The sequence below is a fragment of the Rhinolophus sinicus genome, chromosome 15 (assembly GCF_057876585.1).
Source record: "Rhinolophus sinicus isolate RSI-liver-muscle chromosome 15, RSI-T2T, whole genome shotgun sequence".
In the NCBI taxonomy this organism is placed as follows: Eukaryota; Metazoa; Chordata; class Mammalia; order Chiroptera; family Rhinolophidae; genus Rhinolophus; species Rhinolophus sinicus.
In genome coordinates, this window is record NC_142515.1 from 66849651 (window position 1) to 66872266 (window position 22616).

General features: G+C 48.4%; 1 protein-coding gene and 1 long non-coding RNA gene across 9 annotated transcripts; both read right to left on the reverse strand.

Moving 5' to 3' along the window:
• Positions 1-7468: 7468 nt before the first annotated feature.
• FXYD4 (FXYD domain containing ion transport regulator 4) lies at positions 7469-13660 on the reverse strand. Of its 8 annotated transcripts, none has more exons than XM_019718418.3 (8): positions 11882-12464; positions 11574-11672; positions 10459-10518; positions 9208-9240; positions 9077-9100; positions 8325-8399; positions 8184-8220; positions 7469-7640 (listed from the first exon to the last, which is right to left on the reverse strand). In XM_019718418.3, the coding sequence occupies exons 3-8, from the start codon at positions 10496-10498 to the stop codon at positions 7484-7486; spliced, it is 366 nt and encodes a 121-aa protein (XP_019573977.1). In that variant the 5' UTR covers positions 10499-10518; positions 11574-11672; positions 11882-12464; the 3' UTR covers positions 7469-7483. The 8 variants fall into 8 exon arrangements, with proteins under 8 accessions (XP_019573977.1, XP_074193413.1, XP_074193414.1 ...); XM_074337312.2 differs by having other exon boundaries at positions 11856-12464; XM_074337313.2 differs by lacking the exon at positions 11574-11672 and adding an exon at positions 7857-7894 and having other exon boundaries at positions 11882-12074.
• A 43-nt stretch (positions 13661-13703) lies between these two features.
• Positions 13704-16469, reverse strand: LOC148755202 (uncharacterized). Its single transcript, XR_016018944.1, has 3 exons — positions 16236-16469; positions 15900-16045; positions 13704-14536 (listed from the first exon to the last, which is right to left on the reverse strand). It is a non-coding gene; the product is annotated as an uncharacterized LOC148755202 (long non-coding RNA).
• Positions 16470-22616: the final 6147 nt, after the last annotated feature.

A 22616-nucleotide genomic window follows, 5' to 3' on the forward strand; every position in this document is an offset into this window, starting at 1 on the left:
TTGCTGACTTTTCTGTTCTTAAAAAAATGGCATCAGGACTGAGCATGGCACAGAAGGGAGAACCCCCACTACAGAAGGATGTGGATTTTTACCAGAAAAGCTGCAGGGTCTGGTTAGAATGTGTGGAAGGAACTTGGCACACGTAGATCTCGGTACTGGGTCAGAGGGTTGAGTGAAAAATGGTAAAGGGGGCATCTCGTGATTTCAGGATTTAAATTATGAGCACAGCGGTCTGGAGTTGACCCTGGAAGCTTGGAGACTGCCTGTGGGAAGGAGAGATGTTGGGTATTGAAAAGGGGTCTGAGGACTCAGGCACACTAGGAAAGTAGGGCCAGGAAAAAAAAGCTAAAAATGTTCCCTGGAAGGGCCCAAGGGACACAACCCCAATTGGCAAGGAGTGTGCAAGCGAGTGAGGCGCACCAACATTTTGAGACACTTAATGGAAGCTCTCGTCAGCCAGGGTTGGCAGTAGGAGGAGATGGGGATAGAAGGATTCCAGAAGAGCAGAGACCAGGTAAGGGCAATCAGATGGGAGGTTAGCAGGGTGCCATAATGGGCAGCAAAGGGGCCTTACCTGGCCATGTCTGTGGCAAAGGCTAATAATAGATCTCTGTCCAGGGACTCATTCAGGCACAGCTGTGAGGTCTCAGCCTTCTGCTCCCAGCTCTTACTACTCTTCAGCTCTGACTCAAGGCCGATTGAAAACCAAGGTCCTGTTCTAGGTACTTCTAAAACAACCGGGTCCCAGATCCAGAGACCAACTGAAAATGGAGAAAAGGTCTGGTACCATTGCAATATAGTCTCTAAATCCCCTCTGAGGCCAGGGGAAGGAAGTGATTCAAGTCTCACGTGCTGTTGGATATGAGATCTGAATTGATGCTGATAGGGGATACAAAATGGCATCATGGCCTCTCAGAGTGGGAGCATGGGGAGGCTAGATAACATGGATTCCTGGGCCACACTCATCTCACTGGGTCAAACATTTGCAAGACTCCTCAGGTTATCCCTCCAACTGAATGAGGGGAGGGGTGTACCCTAGGCAGTTTCCAGAGCCTGCACACTAGGTCCCTGGCTTGTGGAGAGCTACATGGCGGGAAAGGCCAAAAGGAACCTCTGCTCCCCATCCAAGACTAAGGAGAGGCTCTAGTGTTTGTGCAGTGTCTAAAGTTAGGGCCACACATGAAGACTTGAAAAAGATAAGCATAGACCCTTTTGATTTGCCTGTTTGGTCCCAGCAAACAACAGCTAGTTTTCCAGGCAGGAATTCCTGCCCATTCTGAGGAATATTTTTCGCTTTCCCATTCCTGAATCCCGAGAAAAGTTGGTGAGTAAATCAGCTCCTTGAACCCAGTAATAAATGTACTACTCACTATATATCTCTTAGACATTTTTCCTATTTATTGCTAGGGTTTCCGGATGGGAATTCCCACCGTTCTCGAGATTTTTTTTTTTTTTTGATTTTTCGTTGCCGAATCCCCAGAAAAGTTGGTTGGGAAATTGGGGAAATCGGCTCCTTGAACCCAGATGGTTGGTACTAACAGCTGTCACTTTGTGGAAATGATTCATTGTGGAGAACAGAAAACAGTTTATATCTTGGGATTCAGGAAGGGGAAAGTGAAAAAAATTCCCGAGAACGGGCAGGAATTCCCGCCTGGAAACCCTATCGATGATAGAAAATTACCAAGAACTTAACCAAGTAGTTGCCACATCCACAGCTCTACTTAATGTGGTGTCTCCCAGTACAGATCAACAAGCTTCTGGCACTTGGGAAGTCCTGACCTGTTGAATATACTCAGTCGGCATCAAGCAGGAAATTAAACATTTTACCATCTCAACATGGCCATCAGAACACATTCCCTGTCTTTCTCTAGGGCTGTTGGTAACTCCTGCTCCATTACAGTAGTGCCTAAGAGACACTGGTCACCTCACCATGGTCCATAATATTGACGACAGCTCACAGGACTTGGCGAGGAGAAAGTAGCAAGTACTCTGGATGCCTAGGAAGAAACGTGCTCGAGGGAGGAAGCATTCAGGGCTCTGCCACATCAGGGAAGTTTTTGGGTCTAATAGGCAGGGATTAGCAAACCAGGGTCCATGGGCCACATCTGGCCCACTGCCTGTTTTTGTACCGTGTTTCCCAAAAAATAAGACCTAGCCAGACCATCAACTCTAATGCGTCTTTTGGGTCAAAAATTAATACAAGATCCGGTCTTATATTACTATAACACCGGGTCTTATATTTTTGCTCCAAAAGACACATTACAGCTGATGGTCCACTAGATCTTATTTTCAGGGATACAGGGTAAATGTTTTGTTGATGCACAGCAATACGCATTTACGTCTTGTCTATGGCTGACTTTGTGCTACGTTGGCAGATGAGTAATTTTGTCAGAGACCATGGGGCCCGCAAAGCTATGCCCTAACATATTTATTACCTGAGCCTTTACAGAAAATGTATGCCAACTTCTGGCCTTGGGTAGAACTGGGACATTGCCACTGTAAAGGTCAAAATATTGCATCACTAAGAGGCATAGTTTTTGGTAGGACATTTTGAATGTTGGATAAAGCTTGTTTGGAGAAAACACTGTCCCTGCTCAATCAGGTGACCAGAGGCTACAGGGTTCCCCAAGCTGCCCTGCCATCCGTTTCAAAGGACAGAGCTGGCCCCGTCCTTGAGGTATCTATATGTTCGTAAATGGTTTTGTGTGGTGTCTGTGATAAGTCTCAACAAACAGTCACAGCTCAAACCCTGAGTTAAGAATCAACACATGTCTTCTGCAGCAGAGAGCTAGTTAGGGCTCAAAACGCAGTTTCTCGAGTTCCTGAGCCCATGCTGCACCCAGACCACCTGCACACACTCTGGGTGTGGGCAGATGCAGCAAATCTAAAGGCTCTAAGGCTGCTCAATTTTGTTTCTAGTTTTCTTGTAAAAATTCATGCACTTATTTCATCAAAGTTATTTCTAAGTATTATATTTTAAATGGTGTCTTATTTCATTTGCTGAGAATTTGTTGCTGGGGCTATAAATACTAGGATTAAAAGATAAATATGCGTTTTTACATTGAACTTTGTGGCCCTGCTAAATTCACTTATCTATGCTAATTTAAATGTGGATACTTTGGATTTTCTATATACAAAATCATGCCATTTGCAAGCTCATCTTAACATGATTATGTCTGTCAAGACCCTGTTTCCAAATAAGGTCACAGTCTCAGTACTGGGTGTTAGGACTCCAGTATACCTTTCTGGAAGATACAATTTAACCCACCACACGTAGGTTCAGTTTTCTTCTGAAAATCTCCGTATATCATATTCCTTGAACATACTGGTCTAATCATACCAACAGCTGCATCTTTCTCTGTGTTTATGTTGTCTGTCTGGTCTGTTTGTCTTTTATGCCTGGATATTTTTTATGAAATACCAGAGATTGTGTACAAAATTGTAGGTATAGAATAACTACAAGACCCATGTGCTATTATCATCTATCAGGGATTGCTGCAAAGAATGCAACCAATTTTTTAAAATTACCCTGAGAACAAGAGAAGTTCAAATGGCCAATATGTACTCAATGGAAACCAGAAAATGGCAATCTGAGAACAGCCAAATCTGAGCCAAAACTCAAAAAAAATCTGCAGGAGCCTAACAGAATGTACATTCTGTTAGGGGTGGGAGACCATAACAAATCAATGAGTCAAATATAAATAGTACCTGACTTAGGGCAGAGTGCAGAGTAGTAGCCCCAGACAGATGGGAAGGACAGTGTTGGTGATGCAGTTGTAGAGTGGCCCTGGAGGTCTGAAAGAACGAAGCGAATGGGGGTGCAAAGGTGCAGGGGACTTGGGACAGTGGCTAACAGAAGGAAGTTCAGTGGTGTCAACACAACATCCCGGAGGCAGCATGAGTGGGAGAGCACTGGGGTAAAGTTGGAGCATTGATGGTTAGACATGGGGCGAGGAGTCAGATGCAGGGCCAGTAGGCCATGTTCGGGATTTTTCTGTAAGATAAGTAGAGGATCTTTGGTGTTCTTTGATCGACCTTGCCTTAAGAATATTCATCTGATGGCAGGGTTGAGACTTGAGTAATAAATAAACCGCTCTACAGAGCCAGGCATAGGACCTAAGCAGTGATCAACCGAGACAGCCCCGGTCACACACCCTCGTGTTAGCTGGTAGCCTTTCTTACCCTGGGTTTTATAGTATTTGACACAAAGTTTGAGGGTAAGATGCTGATACATTCTGGGGGAAAAGAAATAGTGTTTTCAAGCCATTAATCTTAGAATAAACCTTACAACTTTTTATTAAGTTGGTATGGCCTTGCTTTAAAAGCACTCTTTTAAAAAGACTGCTATTTAACAATACAAAGTAATGAACTATTGATTTATATAAACAACCTGGCTGGATCTCCAGAGTGTTATAGAAAAATACATATATGTAAGTACTGGGTTAGAAATCGGTTTACCTTCTAAATGAGATATCTCTGTAATGTTCCAGTTTTCTATAATAGCATGAAAGATGTTTGCAATCAGAAAAAATAAAGATTGTTTAAATAAAAATGGGAAGGGGTATATAGTCCCCAAGCAGGCTCAGTCAGGGGTTTCTCGGATAACGGTAAGGACCAGAAAGGCAGACGGCTCAGGCGCCAGATGCCCTGTGAGAACCTGAGAGTGTGGGTCCCTCTCAGGCACAGAGGGGATAACACAAGTCACCACCTCTTATGTGGCTGGGAAAAATGAGTTAACGTGTGTAATGTTGATAACAGTGCCCATCACATACTAAGTTCAGTTAAGTGGGAATTACCCTTTGCTTTCTCTGGTTCTTTCCTGGGCGGCCCCTCATCTGGGGAAACGACAAGAGGAGGGAATTGTGACTAAAGCCACCACCACCCCGCCCCCCTCCTGCCCCAGGAGAAATAGGCCAAGGGAAAGGATCTCTAAAGCACAGTGAATAATTCCACATAGGAAGCCTGGACAGAGACTTATCTCATACCATGGCGACCTTTCCGGATCCCTCCATGGAGGAAAAAGAGAGAGCTCTTTTCCCTTGGGAATCAGCCGCCCAACTCCAGGGCTCAGTCGCCAAACTCAGGTTAACACCGACTGCATCCTGCACGGTCCCTCTCGCCCCCCATCAGTCCTGACTTCTTCCACCCGGGATTAACCCAGGCTCCCAGGCGGCCTCCATGAGCTCCCTGCCCAGGCCTTGGACAGCTAGAATCAACCTAAACCAACAGGTACCAGCCTGCTGTTGAACAAAGGCTCACTGACGCTGGGCAATAGTGGTTGCTTATAAGGACTGCGGGGGCTGTGGAATTGGTTCAGGGGAAACTTAAATGAAGCCATGCTTGGCCGACTGCGAGCACAGCAGAACAGGACCGTGTGTTCCTGGCCCCTACCCCCACCCCGCTGGAGCTGGGGGGGGGGGGTGGAGGGAGTGGGAACACGTGAGGATGGATGTGGAATGCTCTCCCGGGTCTGGGTTCGTGGGCTGGAACCGCCGCGGCTGCATCTCGGGTCAAAGTGACTAAGGTCCCCAGGCCAGAGTGGGCTTTCCTTGTTACTGAGAGATTTCAAACAGCAGGGCTTGTCGCAGCGTGTGGCGGTGGGGACCCAGGTTTCTCCTAAAGAAGTAGTTTCGGCGGGCACTCAGAAGGGTCACGCTGCCAAGATCACTTCCGTGCTACCACTCAGGCCCCACCAAAGGCCAGACTTTACTTTCTCACATGCGGTCCACTCACGCCAGCGTCCTTCGCGTCGGAGGAGAAAAAGGAAACGCACCCACCCGCCAGGGGCCGCCCGGCCCAGGCGCGTCCCCGCTGAGCCCGCCCCCCGGGCTGTGCGCAGGCGCCCTGAGCCCCTGCCCGCCTACTCTTGCCTATGCCTCCTGCTCCCTCGTCCCTCTACCGAGTCCCAGCTCAGCAGGGGGCAGTGGTTCTCTGCAGTGGCCACACTTGCCTCCTCTTTGATCTCATTGCCTGCATTCCGGTCACACTGACTTTCCTCTGGTCCTCAAAAAGCATGAAGACCAGTGTCCCCTCAGGTCATTTGCAAGCATTGTTTCCTCTATCGGGAAAGATGTTTGCGTGCCTGGCTCCTCTCACCATTCTTGGTTGAGGATTTAGCTCGGATGTCACTTCTTGGCCTCACCACGGCCCCTGTGCACCCAGCTATTACAGCACACTCCTCTTAGCAGACATCCATGCAGCTCAGAAAGCTGGGACCTTAAAGGATCCATCAGGTGGATAATGGGCTTGGCACTGCTGCCCACCCCCATGGCTCCCTGCCACACTGTGTCACCCACCTTGAACAGTGGCTGCACTTTCAGCCAGGTGTCCTGAGTCCCACTCAGGTTCTTGGAGTTCCTGTTGCAGCTCTGGGACAGCCTTAGAACCCTCCCCTACCCACCTCCTATGTCCTGCTTCAAAGGCCCTAAGCAGATCTAAGAACCTCGTTTTTAGACCTCAAGGCCTGGGATGGGCTACACAGGGCAGGAGGCAGGGTCCTCAGCCTCAGACTCCCCTGCACTGGCACACAAGTGAGGGGACCCAAATTCTAGGACACGTCATACTTTCCAGAGGATCTGGCACCACTCTGAGAAGTGGAGGGAGGCTTTGGAGCAGTACACCATCGGAAAGCTGGCTTGAGACAACCCCATCAACACAGACCCAGACCCACTGCCTGACAGAGACAGGGTAGACTTCTGCTGTCCCCACCTGTCCCTGCCCCAGGGTCTGCCAGGGCCGGCTGGGATGAGTGCACCTCAGCTCCTTACACCTGGGCTGTGGAGGTTGGCAGGAGGGGTGAGGCTGCGGGATGGACAGGCTCCCGAGGTGGGAGAGGCATGTTCCCTAGCCCTACCCCCTCCAACACACATACACATACATGCATGCAGGGACCTTTCAAGTGAAGGTTCCAGAAGTGGACTCGACACACTGAGGGACCTACCTTTGCAGGGATGGTTTGGGGTTCTAAAATGCTCTATGTGGGGCTTCTTGGGATGTAGCTGGGGGGGTGTACATGGGTTGGTCTAAGCATTATACAGGGTTTTACTGGAGTGGGTCAAGGAAGAAATTGCTGCATTTCCTGGGCTTTGTGAGCAGTAGAGAGCATTCACTGAGTGAGGTGGGGTCTTGGTGGACGGAGAGCCACTGCAGAATCAGTCTAGGTTACAGGATGTCATGGATACCTGGCTCATTGGGACTTCTAGGGTCTCCAGGCAAGGTTGGAAATTGTGAGGTCCTTCAATAAAATATTGAGGTGTCTTGAATGGTGCATGGATGAGGCGGGGGGGGGGCAGATCAATTATCAGGAGGTTCTCAAAGTGGGGGCATGCTGGGAGTGGGTCACAGGACAGACCTGTGGCCACAGGAAACATTAGCAATCCACGCCCCACCCCCACCACCCCAGCTGCTGAGGAGCCTGGGTTTTCCTGAGCAAGCTGCCCAGCCCCATAGAAGGTCACAAGACCACAGGAAGAGTGAGACCAGTTTAATTTAGAAATAAGCTTTGGACGGCCTCCTGGTGAAAAGGAGCCTGAGGGCCCACCAGTGGAAAGAAAGGCCCCCAGGTGGGGAGGGAACAGCATGGGAGCTGGCGCTGGGAGTGCCACGATGCTGGTCCTGTGCTCAGCAGGTACTGGCAGAGCCTGCAGAGAGAGAGAGTGGGGTCCAAGGTCCTCACAGACACGGTGACTACATAGACACGCCCCTCAACCTTGGGTGACCCCAAGGCTGGGCTGGCTCAGGACAGTCCCACCTTACACACAGATGTCTCTTAAAAAGGAGACATCATTTTTTAACTCTCAAATTATGTGGCCACTCTGCCTGAGTGCCTGGAAGCCTCTCAAAGAAGCCTGTCTCACCTGGAGTGATGAGTGGAACAGCTTTCTCAGGTAAGGGACTGAGAAAGGAACACATCAGATTAGCATCCTTGGACCTTCTGTCCCCTTTCACCAAGACTCCTGGTGCCTCCTCCCCAGGGGGTCCCCAACTGCCTCCTTGCTATTCTTCCACTGTTGTTTTAAACAATACCCGGGGTCAGAGGTTTCCCTGATTTAGGGTCCTTCAGAGTTGATTATTTGTGAATAATCAACTGCAGACCCAGGGAGCAGCCAAGTGACTGTCCTCTTTCTCCAGTGTAGGACTTTACCCCAAATTGTCTGCTCAGCTTGAGGTGCACCCAGCCTCACCTCGGCTTCCGACTGTGCTTGCATTTGCATTTTCCACCTGTGAAGAAGAGACATCGGTGCGAAGAGCCAGGACCCTGGGCCACCCCTTACCACATGCCACCCCACCCCCACCCCTCCAGCCCCACCAGCCCCACCACTCACTCAAGGCGAACAAGAGGCCAGCGATGCACAGGAGGCCTGCGCAGATCGTTCCTCCCAGCTGCAGGCCTTCCCAGTCTAGGGGAGCAGAGCGTGAACTGGCGCCAGCCTGGCTCCACCCCACGCACTCATTCAAAAGATATTTATGAGCACCTGCTTGTGCAGTTGCCCTTACATTCCACGCAACCAGAAAAATAAGCCAGTAAGTAGATGCATAGTATACTGTCTGGTGGGAGCAAGTGCTAGAAAGAAAATAAAAAAGCAGAAGAGCACAGAAAAAGAATGGGGTTTGAAGGATGATCAAGGAAGGCTTTTCTGGAAGGTGGCATTTGAACTGAAGCCTGGCATGGGGGACCTCCGGGGGTGTGTAGGGATATTGGAGGACAGTGCCAGGTAGAGGAAGAAGAAACCTGCTTGGGGGCGCTGCAGGGCAGCAAGGAGCCAAGTACTGGGGAAGGCATGTAAGAGAAAGGGGAAGGAAGGAGGTTGGTGTGAGATACCCGGCCCAGCAGCCCAGTGCCTCAGCCCAGAAGTCTTCCTAAATATGCAGGGTTGTCTTCCCTCCTTGCTGGAATGAGAATCTTTCAAAGACCAGGTGCATGTTGGCCTTTTGTTCTTTTAATTACCACACTGACTCCTTAATCCCCACTCCCAGCCCCATCTAACTGGGCTCCACATCACCCCTGACCAACCTCTAGCAAAGAGGTGCAAGATAGGCAAGGGGAGGAGTGGGGATGAAGGATATCAGCTCTTACCGTAGTAGAAGGGACTGTCTTTATCTGCAGGAAAGAAAAAATAGTAAGGACCGGAACTAGGACGCAGGATTGGAGTCTTAGACGGAAAAACGTGACAGCAGGAGCAGGCAACTTGTTGGGGCCTCACTCACCAACAAGGTCATTGGCTTCCAAGGCAGACAGGCCTGGGTGGGAGAAGTAGAGGGATTGCGTGATAATTCATGACACTAGTCTCAACATCATTCAGCAGGCAGGATCTCAGCCCAAAAGATGAGGACAGATAGACAGCCTCGTTGGGAGACACCCTGGGGTCAGTTCCCTTCCTCACACCTTCCCAGCCTCACACAATGCTGGGATTCTTTCTGTCTCCCATCCCACAGCCTTTGCTTTCCTCGCTCCACCCCCAACCCCCCCACCCCCCCACAGGCACACAGCCAGCCCCTCCTGCTATCTCTCAGGATTCCTGCTATTCTTCCTTGCACTGGAAATGGGATGGTGTGTTGGTTATCTTTTTACCCTCTCCTGAGAGGCTTCTTACCCAGACCCTGGCTAACCCTCTGCTTCCTGAAGAAATGGGGAATGGAATGCCTTTCTCTTCAGCCACCAGATGGTCACAGTTTTCCAGAATTCAATTACCCAGGATAACTTTTGCAATATCCACTTCTTACCTGTATTATTTCCTCTACTGATGATAGGGTGGGTAGGTAGACAGAAATGAGCAAGAGAAGGAGAGACCTAGCCCGGATAGAAAGCCCCTTGCTGCAGCTCCTACTTGGGTCCAGACCCCTTACAGCTGCCCTCACTTAGGGCACCGATGCCTCACTTGCCCAGCAGGACCCCAGGCTCACACTTGCCCCTAAATCAAACCGATGTGTTGTAAGAGGGCAGAGAAGGAAGGAAGACATCCCACTCATCAGCGTATACAGGACCATTTGAATGAGTTTCTCAAACAAATCATAAAAAGAACATTGACAGACACTGCTTTGAGTAGCAAAAGGGAGAACTGGACACCTCAGCAGGAGAGAGAGAGAGAAGGAGAAGGGAGACGGGGAGGCAATTCTACTCACAGAAATCAAAGCCTTCATAAAATGTAAGGAGAGGCCTTTCCCCCTCTTGGATCTGTCTGCTCCATATCTTAGAGTGTACCTACCTTTGCTAATAAACTTCTTACTACCCTATCTATACCTGTACAAAATGCTGTCTCTTGGCTGCATTCTTTCCCTGAACACAAGAGCTGAGGAATATTATCGCAACCCAGTAACAGCATTATTTCTTTTTAAATCGAAAGTGTAAATGAAAACACATTTATTCGACACCAGGCCCCCTTTGAGAGATGCTGCCCTTGTCTTCACTGCCTTAGAGGGCACCTGAGAGGCAGCAGGATCACCCTTGGGGGGACTCACCTGCCAGCGCAAGGAGAAGGCCCCAGGTCACTCCCTCCATGTCACAGCTGCAGGGCAGGGCTGTAGGGAGGGGGTCGGGCTGGGGTCAGGTGGCTTCCACCTGCCCTGTGGGAGAGCAAGGGCACCAACCACCAGGGTGCACTTACTTATGGGGTGGTCTTGGGAAAGTTACCCACTTCTGTTTCTTCACTGAGAGCTAATACTAGTAGCGTCTTGTGGAGTTATATGGATTGAATTAATACTAACTAGTTAAGTGCTTAGAACAGCTCCTGCATGTAGTAGTGCCCTATAACGCATTGTTAAAATCTGTAGCCAGATGCCTAGCCCAAGGTCAGGTGAGCAGGGCTGCTGTTCTAACTCTGGCTTTGATGTCTGCCTTCCTAACCCCAACGCAAAGAGCAAGGCTGTCAGGCCTGAGGCTATTGCTCCCAAAGGTCTGGGCCTGGGACACAATCAGGCTGAATTCCAAGGTAGCCTCCACAAAGGGCCACCTGGGCCTGAGCTGGGCAGAGGAGGGAGCCGCTGACCAGGGGGAGTGGGCAGCGGAGGATGCCAGGCACAGATGTCCTCCCACCCCAGCCCAGCCTGCGGAAGGGACCCTCCTCAACGTTCCACTTTCAGAGTACAGAATGCTATTGGCAGCAAATTGCTTGGTGGGTGGGATATCGCCCCTTTCTTCTTCCTCCTTGGGGTGGGAACAAGTCCCTGCTGGCTATGCCAGGGACAGAAGGCTCCTCCCAACTTTCTGCATATGGTTAGGTGCAGGAAGCCCTAGGGATGTCTATGTTCCATACAGAAGTCATTGTTATTATTTGCTGGGACCAGCTGGACAGAACTCTAATCCACTTATTAGCTGTGTGCCTTAGTGGGTTACTTAATGTCTCTGAGCTTCTGTGTCCTGTAAAATGAGGATAATTATAGTAATAGCAACCTCATAAGGTTATGACTGAATTAAATAAGTTAACATGTCAAGTCTAGCACATAGTAAGTACTAAAACATGTCACAATAATCAATACATGAATGCCTAGGTCTTATTGCCATAGAAGGGAGGGACTATTAATGTGCTGCTTCTGAAGGCGGGAGGTTCTCATCTTTGAGCTGTCTCTCCACTCACCTCACTCACCACCCTGGCATTCCTGGAGCATGAAGGGTACCACTCCAGTTTACATATTCTTTAGCCAAAGGCTGGCTCCTGTGTCCTCCAGGCCCCAACCTGCCGTCCATATGACAGTGGTCACAGAGCAGGCAGCCTCCAATCCTCCACACCCCCAAACACGCACCCCGTTACCAAGAATACCCAGGCACTCCCATCCCTTCCTAGGCTGGTACTCTGGGCCACCCCTCTGTCCCAACCCCTCCACATAGCAGCCCGAAGTCCTAGCAATTGCCTGCTCACCTGAAAGCCAGTTCTCTTGAGCTCACCTGAGAGCAGGGTGCACAGAGCAGGTCTGAGGAGGTTGCTGGGACAGTGTTCAGCCCAGTGGGTTCTGGCTCTTTAAACGCAGCAGGCTTGCCCGAGGGGACAATATCTTCAGACAGGAGGGAACTGGTCAAACTCTGTAAGATTCCTGCAGCTCCCTCTGCCCTGTGCTCTTAAGGAGACAGATTGCCCTGCCACACCCACTGCAGAGGAGAGCTCCTGAGGGCCTCAGGGCCAGCTCAGAGTGAGGTGGTGGTGGGGGAGAGGGGTGGGCAGGGCCTCAGACTCTTCTCTTAGGCAGAAGATGACTTTCAGCTTCTTCAGCTCACCTGGATCCTAAAAGAGGGGCCCTGAGGTGTGCTGGAGGGGGACAGGGTGTTTCTGGGCTCTTGTGCCAGCAATGAAGTTCCAGGATTTTTGTGTGGGGATGTTCTGGGGACAGTTGAGACAATGTGGAGTCAGGGACTGGTCTTGAGTCTCCATTTACTCAGTGGTCCTGCTGCTTTTTCCTGGCTGGGTATACATGGGGGGGGGGGGGGTGCTGAGGCTGATGGGCACCCGTCAGGATCATTCACCCTCTGACTAGGCCTTGACACCCACTTCACCCAGGGAGACCGACAGCTGGAATTCAGAAAGCCCCTAGGCCCAGGCTCTGGTTTCTTCCCGACTTCCTGGGGGTGGTGATGGGGGCAGAGAAAGCCCACCAGCTCCAGGATAAGGGGTGGGCTGCTGCCCGCTTCAGACCCGGATGCCTGCCTCCTGCACTGCCAGCTGGCTCTCCTCTTCCCTCACTCCACCACACATCCCTTTTAGCCTGTGCCCTTAGCCCTGGATGGTGCTGGGCCTCTCTATTCTGCAGTCCCCCTCCCCAATTTCTCTGTTCACTGCTTTTCCTACTGCATGGTGAGCAACTGAAGGCAGGGATGTTGCCTCCCTTATTCCTAATGCCCAGCCATGGACACCAATAAATAGATTTTGACTGCATTGTTTGTGGAGAAGGTAATCAAGAGGACGTGACTGCCGGCTGACCCTTGGGCTGAACCCAGGCAATCAAAGGCTCCTCAGCTCAGACCCTGTTCTTGAAATTTATGCTCTGCTTGCCGGTTCCAGAGTGGGGACTGTTCCAAGGACACAGCCTTGTGTGTTTTTACTCGTCACAGCCTATCAACAACCAATGATATAGCTGGACCAGCCCTTGTGGTTCTTATTATGATTACGAGACACCCTTCAGCAATAACCATCCAGAAACTTTGGAAAAAATAAAGGTTTCTTATTCAGAGGACCTGAAAATTACAGCACACCTGGGGCCAAACACTGAGGTCGCAGGTAGAGTGAGAGAGTGCGTACACATGGGCTTGGGGCTTTGTATTCATTGGCATCGAGGGTGGGGGTCTAGAGTTTCATGGGCTCACACTTTATTGGTGAATTTAAAACATAAGAGTGGGAATTTAAAGCCCGGGAAGTGAAAAAACAAACAAACAAGTAGCCCAAATGGCCAGTTATTGAAATCAACCAAGATCTCTAAAGCATGGGAGCCTCAGTGGGTGGAGGTGGCCTGGCTCTTTATCTAGTCTTTATCTAACTCTTTATCTATGTGGCTGGCAGTGTGTTTATTTGAGATAGCCATCTTTGAAATGGATACTTCATACCTCACAATCAAAGTTTAAGTCAGGCACTTGCATTACAAAAAATAAAACACTTGTCAGGCTAACATAACACTAGACCTTGAGAGAGTAGGTGGTATTGAGAACACCTAGACTGTGTACATGGCTGAACCTAGTTAAGGCCCTCTATAAACTTTTAACATTCTGGCAGGCGGAGGTGGAGATTTTCTCATATTGCAGTTGTCCGAGACAAGCTTTGTAAAGTTCTCTGGCTCATTACACCTGCACCTCCCAATCTGGAGTGGCCTGCCTCTTTCTTCAGTCTCTCCTTGCCCTCTGTGTAGGGGCCAGTTTGCAAACCAGCAATTGTTGAGTCAGTGAGGACAAGAAACCATGAGAGGCTCCCAGTGCTGGGGGCAGGGGACAGGCCAAGGCCAGGAAAGGCAGGCAGGGAGCATGCTGCTGAGTAGGGATGGGGAGGGCATTCCTAGAGCCAACAGGTGCATCTCGTCATGAAAACCTTCCATGCTGCTCCCTGGTTTCAAGATCCAGTTTCTGCACAATTTGACCAGAGGCTCTGGCACCAGAAAAGACTGGATGTGAAGCCCCACTGTGCCACTTGCTTACCAGGTCATCTCAAGAAGCTCCTTCATCGGTCTGAGCTTCAGCTCTCTCTCCCATAAGTGGAGCAATGACAGGATTTACCTCTGGGGTTTAGGATGGGGTGCTGCAGGGGCTCGGGGCTGCCCCACGGTCAACCCTCAGTGTGTACTTACAGGATGAATGCCTCCCAGGCCTGGTGTGAGGAAAATTTGTTAACCTCAAGATTCAGAAGAAACATAATAAATAGCACATTAATAGTCAAATCCAGGCTCTGTTAGTTACTTGCTATGTGCTCTTGAGCAACTGACTTACTGTTTACTTATCTATAAAGTGGGAACCATGACCGAGACTACTTTGAATGTTTCTGGTATGATGACATCTGATCGTGCTGCTCAGTTCACAGGAGCTTTTATTGTAGTGGGAATGGCCCTCATACATATAAGCTGAGATCTGCAACATGAGAGAAAGAGGGTCGTCATTAGAGAGACCCCACGGGAAAACTGAATTCTAGAGAAGAGAACGGTCTTGCTTAAGGTCACACTGGGGACTCAGCCAAAGTTTCCAGACTCCACAGTTGAGTTCATCTGCCCTGGCAGCCATAGTGGGAAATAAGCAGCACGGGAGCAGGCATTTGTAGAAGGGAGACCCTTTAAGTCCCCAGTGCCATATTTGCTTTGGAAAGTCTCCATGAAGTATGAAAAGGACTTCAAATCCACTTTTCCAGAAGAACTAGTGCTTTTGCCCTGCCCCCACCCTCTTCTGGGACCCACCACTCCCATCTCTGTCACCATGAGGTATTATCACCTTTAAAAAGTAGAAAGAGAATTTCACCTGAGCCAGGTGGTAAGTTTGGGGCAGAACCAGGGGAGGGAGCCCAGCTACCTGTGAGAAACTTCTGCCAGCACAGTGCTCCTCTTTTTGCCAAAGCTGGCCGTGCAGTGCACCGTGGCCGAGTACTGCGTCCCCTGAGAGGCCCCAAAGACCACACACACACCCAATGGCTGGCAGCAATGCCTTTCCTCCAACTGGAAGTGGTGTGAATTCAGTTCCCAGGTCAATGAGTTATCTTCTTAGGTATTAAAACCAGTACTTTTAAATGGTCATGAAACTGGGTATAGAAAGCTTTAGAAGCTTTGTGTACCAAGAAGTATGTGGGGATAGAGCCCCAGAGTGCAGTTTCCAGGCTCTTGGCCTCACGTGGAAAGGTGCTGGCTCAGGTAGTAAATGGCCATCAACTGTGATTGGATGGCCATCAGCTGTGGCTAGTTGGCCATCAGCTGTAACCAGTGAGCCATTGGGCACTAATATAACTACTGTGGCTATGCTAGCAGAAAATGGGGGCTAGCAAGAAGATGGTGGCTGAGCTGGCAAGCGTGGATTGCAGTTAGGATGGCGGGTTGCGGACAGTGTGGATCCAGCCTCCAGTGAGATTATAGTGCCGCCAGCGAGAATATAGTAGTAGCCCCTATCTGTGGCTCCGTGGGTGTTCCTTTTGGCCTCACCATGTCCTGCGTTCTTGTGTGGGGAGCGGGAGCAGAGACCCTGCATGACACCCCACATGACAAAGTAGTTACTAAACTGTCCTTTTATTGGTTAGGAGTGTTTAGGGTGAACAGTTGCTCTCTCAGGATGTGATGCGTGAGGAGCTTGACCGGCAGTGAACACTGTTTTCAGAGAGTCACAGTCAAGGAGGGCTGGCCACCAACATGCATTCCTCACGCAAATCCCTGGAGCCATCCATTTGGGCCTGATTTCTTATCTACTACATGGGAGAACTGGGTAAGAGGCCCTGAGATCTACAGGGAAATCAAACCTCGGGTGATGAAAGGCTGGGAAGAGTGGGTGGTGGAGAGCCAGCGTCAGTTGGGTGGGTGCAGATGAGAGCCTGGAGGTATCAAAAGTTGAGAGAGAACTGCCAGGTCCAGCTCTGAACTCTTTCTTCCCCTTCTGGACTCAGCACTGCAAAGGATACAAAAGCCCTCAGCACTCAATCCAGGACTTCCTCGTCGTTCATGTCAATCACCGCCACAGCTCTCACACTCCCAAACTGCTTTCCTCCTTCTCCAAGCATTACTTATTGCTCTGTGAAGAACACATGCATCCTAGAAGCCATTGATTTCTGGTGGAAAGGTAATGAAACAGGACTTACCTAAGAGTGACGAGAGGTAAAATAAGAAGGAAGTGGCTCATATGCTGTCTGGAATATAGTGGGAACATAACATGAGTATTTTTCCTATCTTCTCTGATGGACTGAATGTCACAGGTGTTCGTAGAAGGCTGACATTGTCTGTACTGAGGGCTCTGGTGTAGGAAAAATACCCCATTCATGAGAGAACCAGAGGAACAGCAGAGGAAATCTCTGTTCTCTGCGGCCTCTCCTGCCTGGATCTACTTCCTGGAATCTGTCTCTTCAGGAATCCCCCCCCCCCCCCCCCCCCCCCCCGTTCTTCTTGCCCTCTTACCCAGAGCTAATTGAACCAGACTGAGTTCCTAAAGCAAAGTAGAAACTTTATTCTTTGATCAAGGAATGGAGAAGGGTGAGCTCATGCCGGAAAGGGCCTTCTCCCTGACCTGGGAGGTCCGGGAGCTTTGAAGGGGTTTAGGGTAGGTAGGTGGGATGGGGTGGGGGTGAGTTCTAGAAAAGGGAAGGAGTTGGGTAAGAGTTGGGTATGCGCAGTCTTAAAGGCTCCATACTGTACGGCACTTATTGTGCTTAGCAATTTACATTCACCCCCGCCCCGCGTGACTTTTAGTATGTTAATGAAGAAAAAGTAAAAGGAGGTGGGGGCGGTGCACTGTTTCTAGCTATCCGGACCCGGCTGGGTCTGTGGGTGCTGTGGTTAACCGTTAGCAGTTCTCCTTAGTTTCTGTAAGCAAGCGTAGCTTGTGACCTAGTTTAGCCATTTGAGAACAGTAGGGTTTTTAGACGATATCCCGGTGTCGCTCTCTGCATATTCCTCAGGTCCCCCCATTTGTGCTCAGGGTGTTGAGCCCCTACTGGTTTTGGGCCCACAGATCTGGGGCTCACTCCCTTTGAGGAACGTGTGGGGAGGGAGGCAGCCTGACTCCCGGCTCACCTCCCTGCCTGTGAGAGCAGGAGGTGAGCAAGGGGAAGGAAGGGTGGAAGGACGACCGTCTGAAGGGTAGCGGCTGTGGGACGAAGGGCTAATTTTTCCGGAACTCAGCCTCCGAGGACTCCTGAGTGTTTTGGGGAGGCGGCGGGCGGCGCCCTTCGCGCTGCGGGATCTCAGAGCCTTCCGAACGAGGGGGTACGGAAACGATGTGAGGGTCTCAAGAGAGGAACACTGGGGCCGCTGCGGCAGCCACTCCACTCAGGACTCTGGTGTGAAGGCCCGGCTCGCTTTGGCCGGCTCTGGGGTCCACGAACGACTCCTAAAGCCTCTAGGAGACTCCTTGCAAGAGGTCGTTAATGACCCACCCTCTCTCTTCTTACAAGGAGTCGAGAAACAGCCAATCGTAGCAGGACCGTGGTGGCTTCTAGCCAATCAGCACCAAGGGACGGCCATTGAGGCGGGGCTGTGGGTGAAGCCGCCTATGAGGCTAGGGCCCAGGCAGTGTGGGCGGGGTTTTCCTTCCCTTGAGCGGTCCCGCCCCTCTTCGCGTGGATTGGCTGCGCCAGTTCACCAGTGCCTGTCTGGCAGCCGCCCAAGTACCTTTTCTTAGCAGCTACTCAGCTACCTGTGAGGGTCAGGTCTTTGGGTCATTCTTTGCCCGAGTCTTTCTCTATCCATCCGTTCGGTCTCCTATGATGGTCACGGTTTTCTGAAGGTCGTTGTCTTCAGTAACTGGCACCTTAGAGGCTGAGAGGGATAGCTGAGGTGAAGGGACAGCACACAGCTCGTGAGCTCAGAGCAGGCCAGGGCGGAGGCCTGGGGGGCGGGGGGGGTGGGGCTTCAGGCAGTTGGAGAGACATTATTGGATCTGCATTTGAGAACGCCCTTCGGAGGGTGGGAATGAAGACCTGTGCAAGAGGAGAGAAGCCGGAAGTGTTCACAGATCTGATATACCGGCGACTCATGCTACTTATTCGTCCCGCTTCTTTTAGAGCTCAGCAGCGCTTTCCGCTATCTCACAGGCCCCTTAGCACCCTTTGCTACTCGTGTCTCCCATCATCCAGATCACCCACCCTCGACCTGAGAACTGAAATAGCTCTGGGATACACCTCCCTTTGTATCCTACGGGCACTCCCCAGTCAACAACTTCTAAAACCTTCCCGTCGTCCTGCCGGCCCACTCACCCCAGCGTGTCTCGATTTCAGAGTTGCCTATGCCAGGTCACTCTTATCTACCTGGTCATAAGGGCCACCACTAAGCAGATCACATGGAGATTATCTGTTGACGTGTCTCCCCCTCAGGCTTTAACCCCTCGAGGGCACTAGCACTCCTCACTCTGGGTTACAGGTTCATCCACAATAACCTTAGTGAGTGCTGTTTTCCAGCACTTTCCAACTGTTAACTCTTGTCATCCTCACAACCTTTGAGGAGTCTCATCACCCAAATTCATTATGAGGACATGAGGTGAAGGGTGGTTAGGTGAAGTGCTGGGCCACACAGCTGGAAGTAGCTGCCCTGCCCCAGAGAAGGCTCTTCACCAACACTTTGCATTAAACTGTGCACCTGATTGATTTTTAATGTGCTTTTAAAGCAGCTTTGTAGAGTTATGACTCACCTACCATACAATAATCTCATTTAAAATGTACAATCCAATGGTTTTTAGAATGTTTACAGAATTTGTACACATTATTTTAAAAATATATCATTGGTGTGCATGCATGTTTGTGATTTTTATGCAATGATAATATTTAGATATTTTGTATCAATATGTATACATTTTATTTTCACTAGGGTGCCAGTTGTTGAAAAGTTGGTATCGCTATACATGTATTATATGTACCATGCTTTTTAAATAGGTATAATTTGATTATACAACTTTTAAAGTATTTTCATTCTAATATAATTACTTGCCATTTATTTACTCATTCAACACTGATTTTTTAAATTTATATTTATATCTATTTATCAATTCGACACTGATTTACTAATTCTATCTTTCGTGTCTCATTACAGTTCCGACACTTTTCCAGGAACTGGGGGTTCTGAACAAGTCAATGCAAAAAGCTTCTGCTTCGAGTAGCTGACATCATGGTGGGGAAAACAAGTGGGAAAAAGAAATAGATACTATTTCAACTATTGATTGACCAGTGTAGTGAATACATAAAACAGCTGAGATGTGGAGAGTGATGGGGTAGAGAGACAGCTTTCTTAGATTGAAAGTCAGAGTTGGGCAGTTGGTAGAAGCAGGTTGAAGAGACTTGTATGTCACAGCCATGATTTCCCCTTTGCAATTCTTTTCTGGTTAAATTGAGCCAGTGAAGCCAAATACATATCCAGATTTTAGAGCATAACTTATGAAAAGAGTTTCTTATCTAGAACCAGTGGTTTTCAGCCCAAGAAATCTCTCTCCCTGGAACTTGTTTATCTACATCTTTATATAAGTTAGTTATAATAAGATTAAGTGTCTGATAAGGAGACTTACTTACATATCTGGCAGTAACAGAATAAAAGAATGTTTTTCCTGGCACTGAATGCTGAAGTTGAAAGACTAAAAGCAGTGGCTTAAGAGACCAAAGATGCTATGATCAGAAGGGTCTATATTTAAGCAGGTCTTAGTTCTGTGCTTCATTAACATTGAATGTGATTATGAATGTCAATAGTTTCTAGAAGTTTGTCTGTCACCAGAATGCACTGAACTTGTGGACACCTGAGATCTGGATTCAAATGCAATCCAAGCTCGACAAGTCTTTGTTATCTATTGCAGTAGCTAATTAAAAACGATGCAGCCATTGTTACGCAATTTTACCAACAAAAAGGGACATGTTGGGTTCTACTCCAATCAGACTACAAGAGAGAATTACAAGTACCTTTAAGCAATGTAAGCTACTGAAGAAGTTGAAGTTTAGTAAACAATGGGAAAAAAATTTAAAAATTAGATAGCAGTTTTAACTTTTTTCCTGTAATGTAACATTAAAACATAGTTTGATATATAAAGTCTTGAGAGCTATTATTTGCCTTCAAGTTCTTAATACATTAGTAAAATATTAATATATTAACTTCTGGTGATCAAAATGGGGATTTTTCGCAGTGGGGGTCTGAATCCATCCCCTCCACCGTACAGCACTTGGAAAACCAGTTGTTCTGCTAGGAATCGGTGGCGTTTGCAATATTTCACCTTTTCATCTATGGTGACTAAGACCTTCTAGCTCCTAGGCGTGGATAGAGTCGGGTGCATGGGTCTCAGTTCCATTTCTAAATTGGTTCACCTGCCTTGGCAAACAATCAGCATGGCTTCAGAAAACTGAAATGTGCAAACTTGGTGCCCAGCAACAGTGCCCCAGGTGTGTCCCTCAGAGCACAGCAGCACCTACCTCAGAAGACAGGCTGCGGCATCCCACAAGTGGGAGCTGAAGCCATCCCAATACGGGAAGTTCTAAGAAAAGAACACAAAATTATGAACATAACATGTTTGTGTCAAAGTTTATTTAGAATGACAAAGCAAAACAATTGCAAATTTTTAAAAACTGACAAACAACAATTTTAAAAGCATTTTAACATTAATTGCCTGTCAAAGTATTAATTTTACTGGTATGGACGAAAAGGGGACACTGTAATAAATCATAAATTCCTAACTGGACAGATCTTGGTGGGTAATCATGCATATAACTTATTTAGTGAAAGGTTTTTAGTCAGCCCTGTCCACTGTTCTTGTGCATCTAGTTTAACACACCTTTGAAATGCCCCGTATCCATACCCCTCCTTCTAAAGCATAACCACCCTCAGGAGAGCACAGAATTTTAACTATCCTGTAATCTGATCCCCACCTGGCTTTCTCCCACCTTCATGTAATCTTCCTTAGTTCCCTCCTTAATTCCAAATGCATAAAAGAAACCGCAAACTGTTCTTCTCCGGCATTTGAGATCTTGCTCCCTGGTGTCTGTAGTCAGTTTTGGCTCAAATAAACTCTTCTATAATTCTCTACAGATTTGGACATTCTTACCTCAACACTAGTAACATTAATTAACTGCGTAATCATAGGCACTGCTTCACATGATAGTGATTTAGAATATTTAAATTAGAGTATGTAAAATTAAAACAATTTCTATGAGAAAAAATGGAAGATAACTTAGTCTTCTAGCATGATTTGACTGATTCTAAAAAAATTTTACTGATAGTTTAGAAAACTTGCTTTCAGTATCGTAATTTATTATTGCTGATGTCTTGTAAAAGTTTTGGGTGTTGTCAAACTTGAGAAAACCTCTATTGTGTGTTTTCCTTTTATGAGCAACAGGATATCAGGGTGTTTTACATTTTTCTTTGCAGTGCCCAGTCTTAAATATCCTTGGAATTGAAGATGCTCATTAAGCACATTGTTGCCACCAAACCTCCAGAGGCCTTGGGAGGGGCCCCAGGAGTGTCTATGGGGGGTGGGGGGTGGGGACCTGGTGTGAAGCAGGCCCAGGACATGGGGAGGGAGTATGTGTGGGGCCTGGATAGGTAGTGTGTGTGGGAGGTATGGTCACTGGGGAAAGTCCATCGTGGGGAGGGACCTGGTGTGAGAGAATAGATGCCTCTGGGGAGGCCATGGAAGTGTGGGGAGTGGCCAAAATTTAGGAGGATTAGACTAGGGGTGGGGACCCAGACATGGGGGAGAGATGCTGGCTTGGGGATGTGTGTGTGTGTGTGTGTGTGTGTGTGTGTGTGTGTGTGTGTGGCCTGGAATGGGAGTGGGGGCCAGAACACTGGCGGACCTTGGAGAGGGGCTTCAGTAGCGCAGAAATGTTTCCACCAGGACTGTTTTTAATAGAAAAAAATCCAAGAAACTTGTATCGGGGAAGAAAAAATTTCTTCTACCCTTTAAGATTCTTCTGGCTGGTCTGATAAACTGACATGAGACAGATTAGCAGGGGACAAACAAAATAAAGTTTAATAACATGTACATCTACTGTTTGCGCAGGAGAGACTCACAAACACTGAGTAACTCATGAAAATGGCAGAATCCATCACCTTAACTACCATCTTCAGCTAAAGATGAAAGATGCTGAGGGTGGAGAGTCAGTTTGGGGAGGTTACCAGGAAAAGCACAGTAAAAACGGGTAAGATTGTTATACAGATTTCAATTTAGAGCCTTCACAAACACTTACAGATGGGGATTTCCCTTACAAAGGTAAATGTTCTCTTACAAAGGGTAACTTCTATTTGGTTTTCTTCTCCCATGTCTGCTATTTCTTAAGCAGTCTAAAATAATATCCCAAAGACCAATATTTTGGGGTGGCAAAGTCTGCTCCCCATAAATTGACAGGAGAAAGATAATTATGACATTTTTGTGGGTTAGAACTTTATTCCTCAGTGAATCTGGTAAACTAGTCTTGTATACATACATGGATTAAGGTAAATATCAACATATCCAAAGAAACAAAGTAGCAGAAGAATTCTGTTTATATATATTTCAAGAC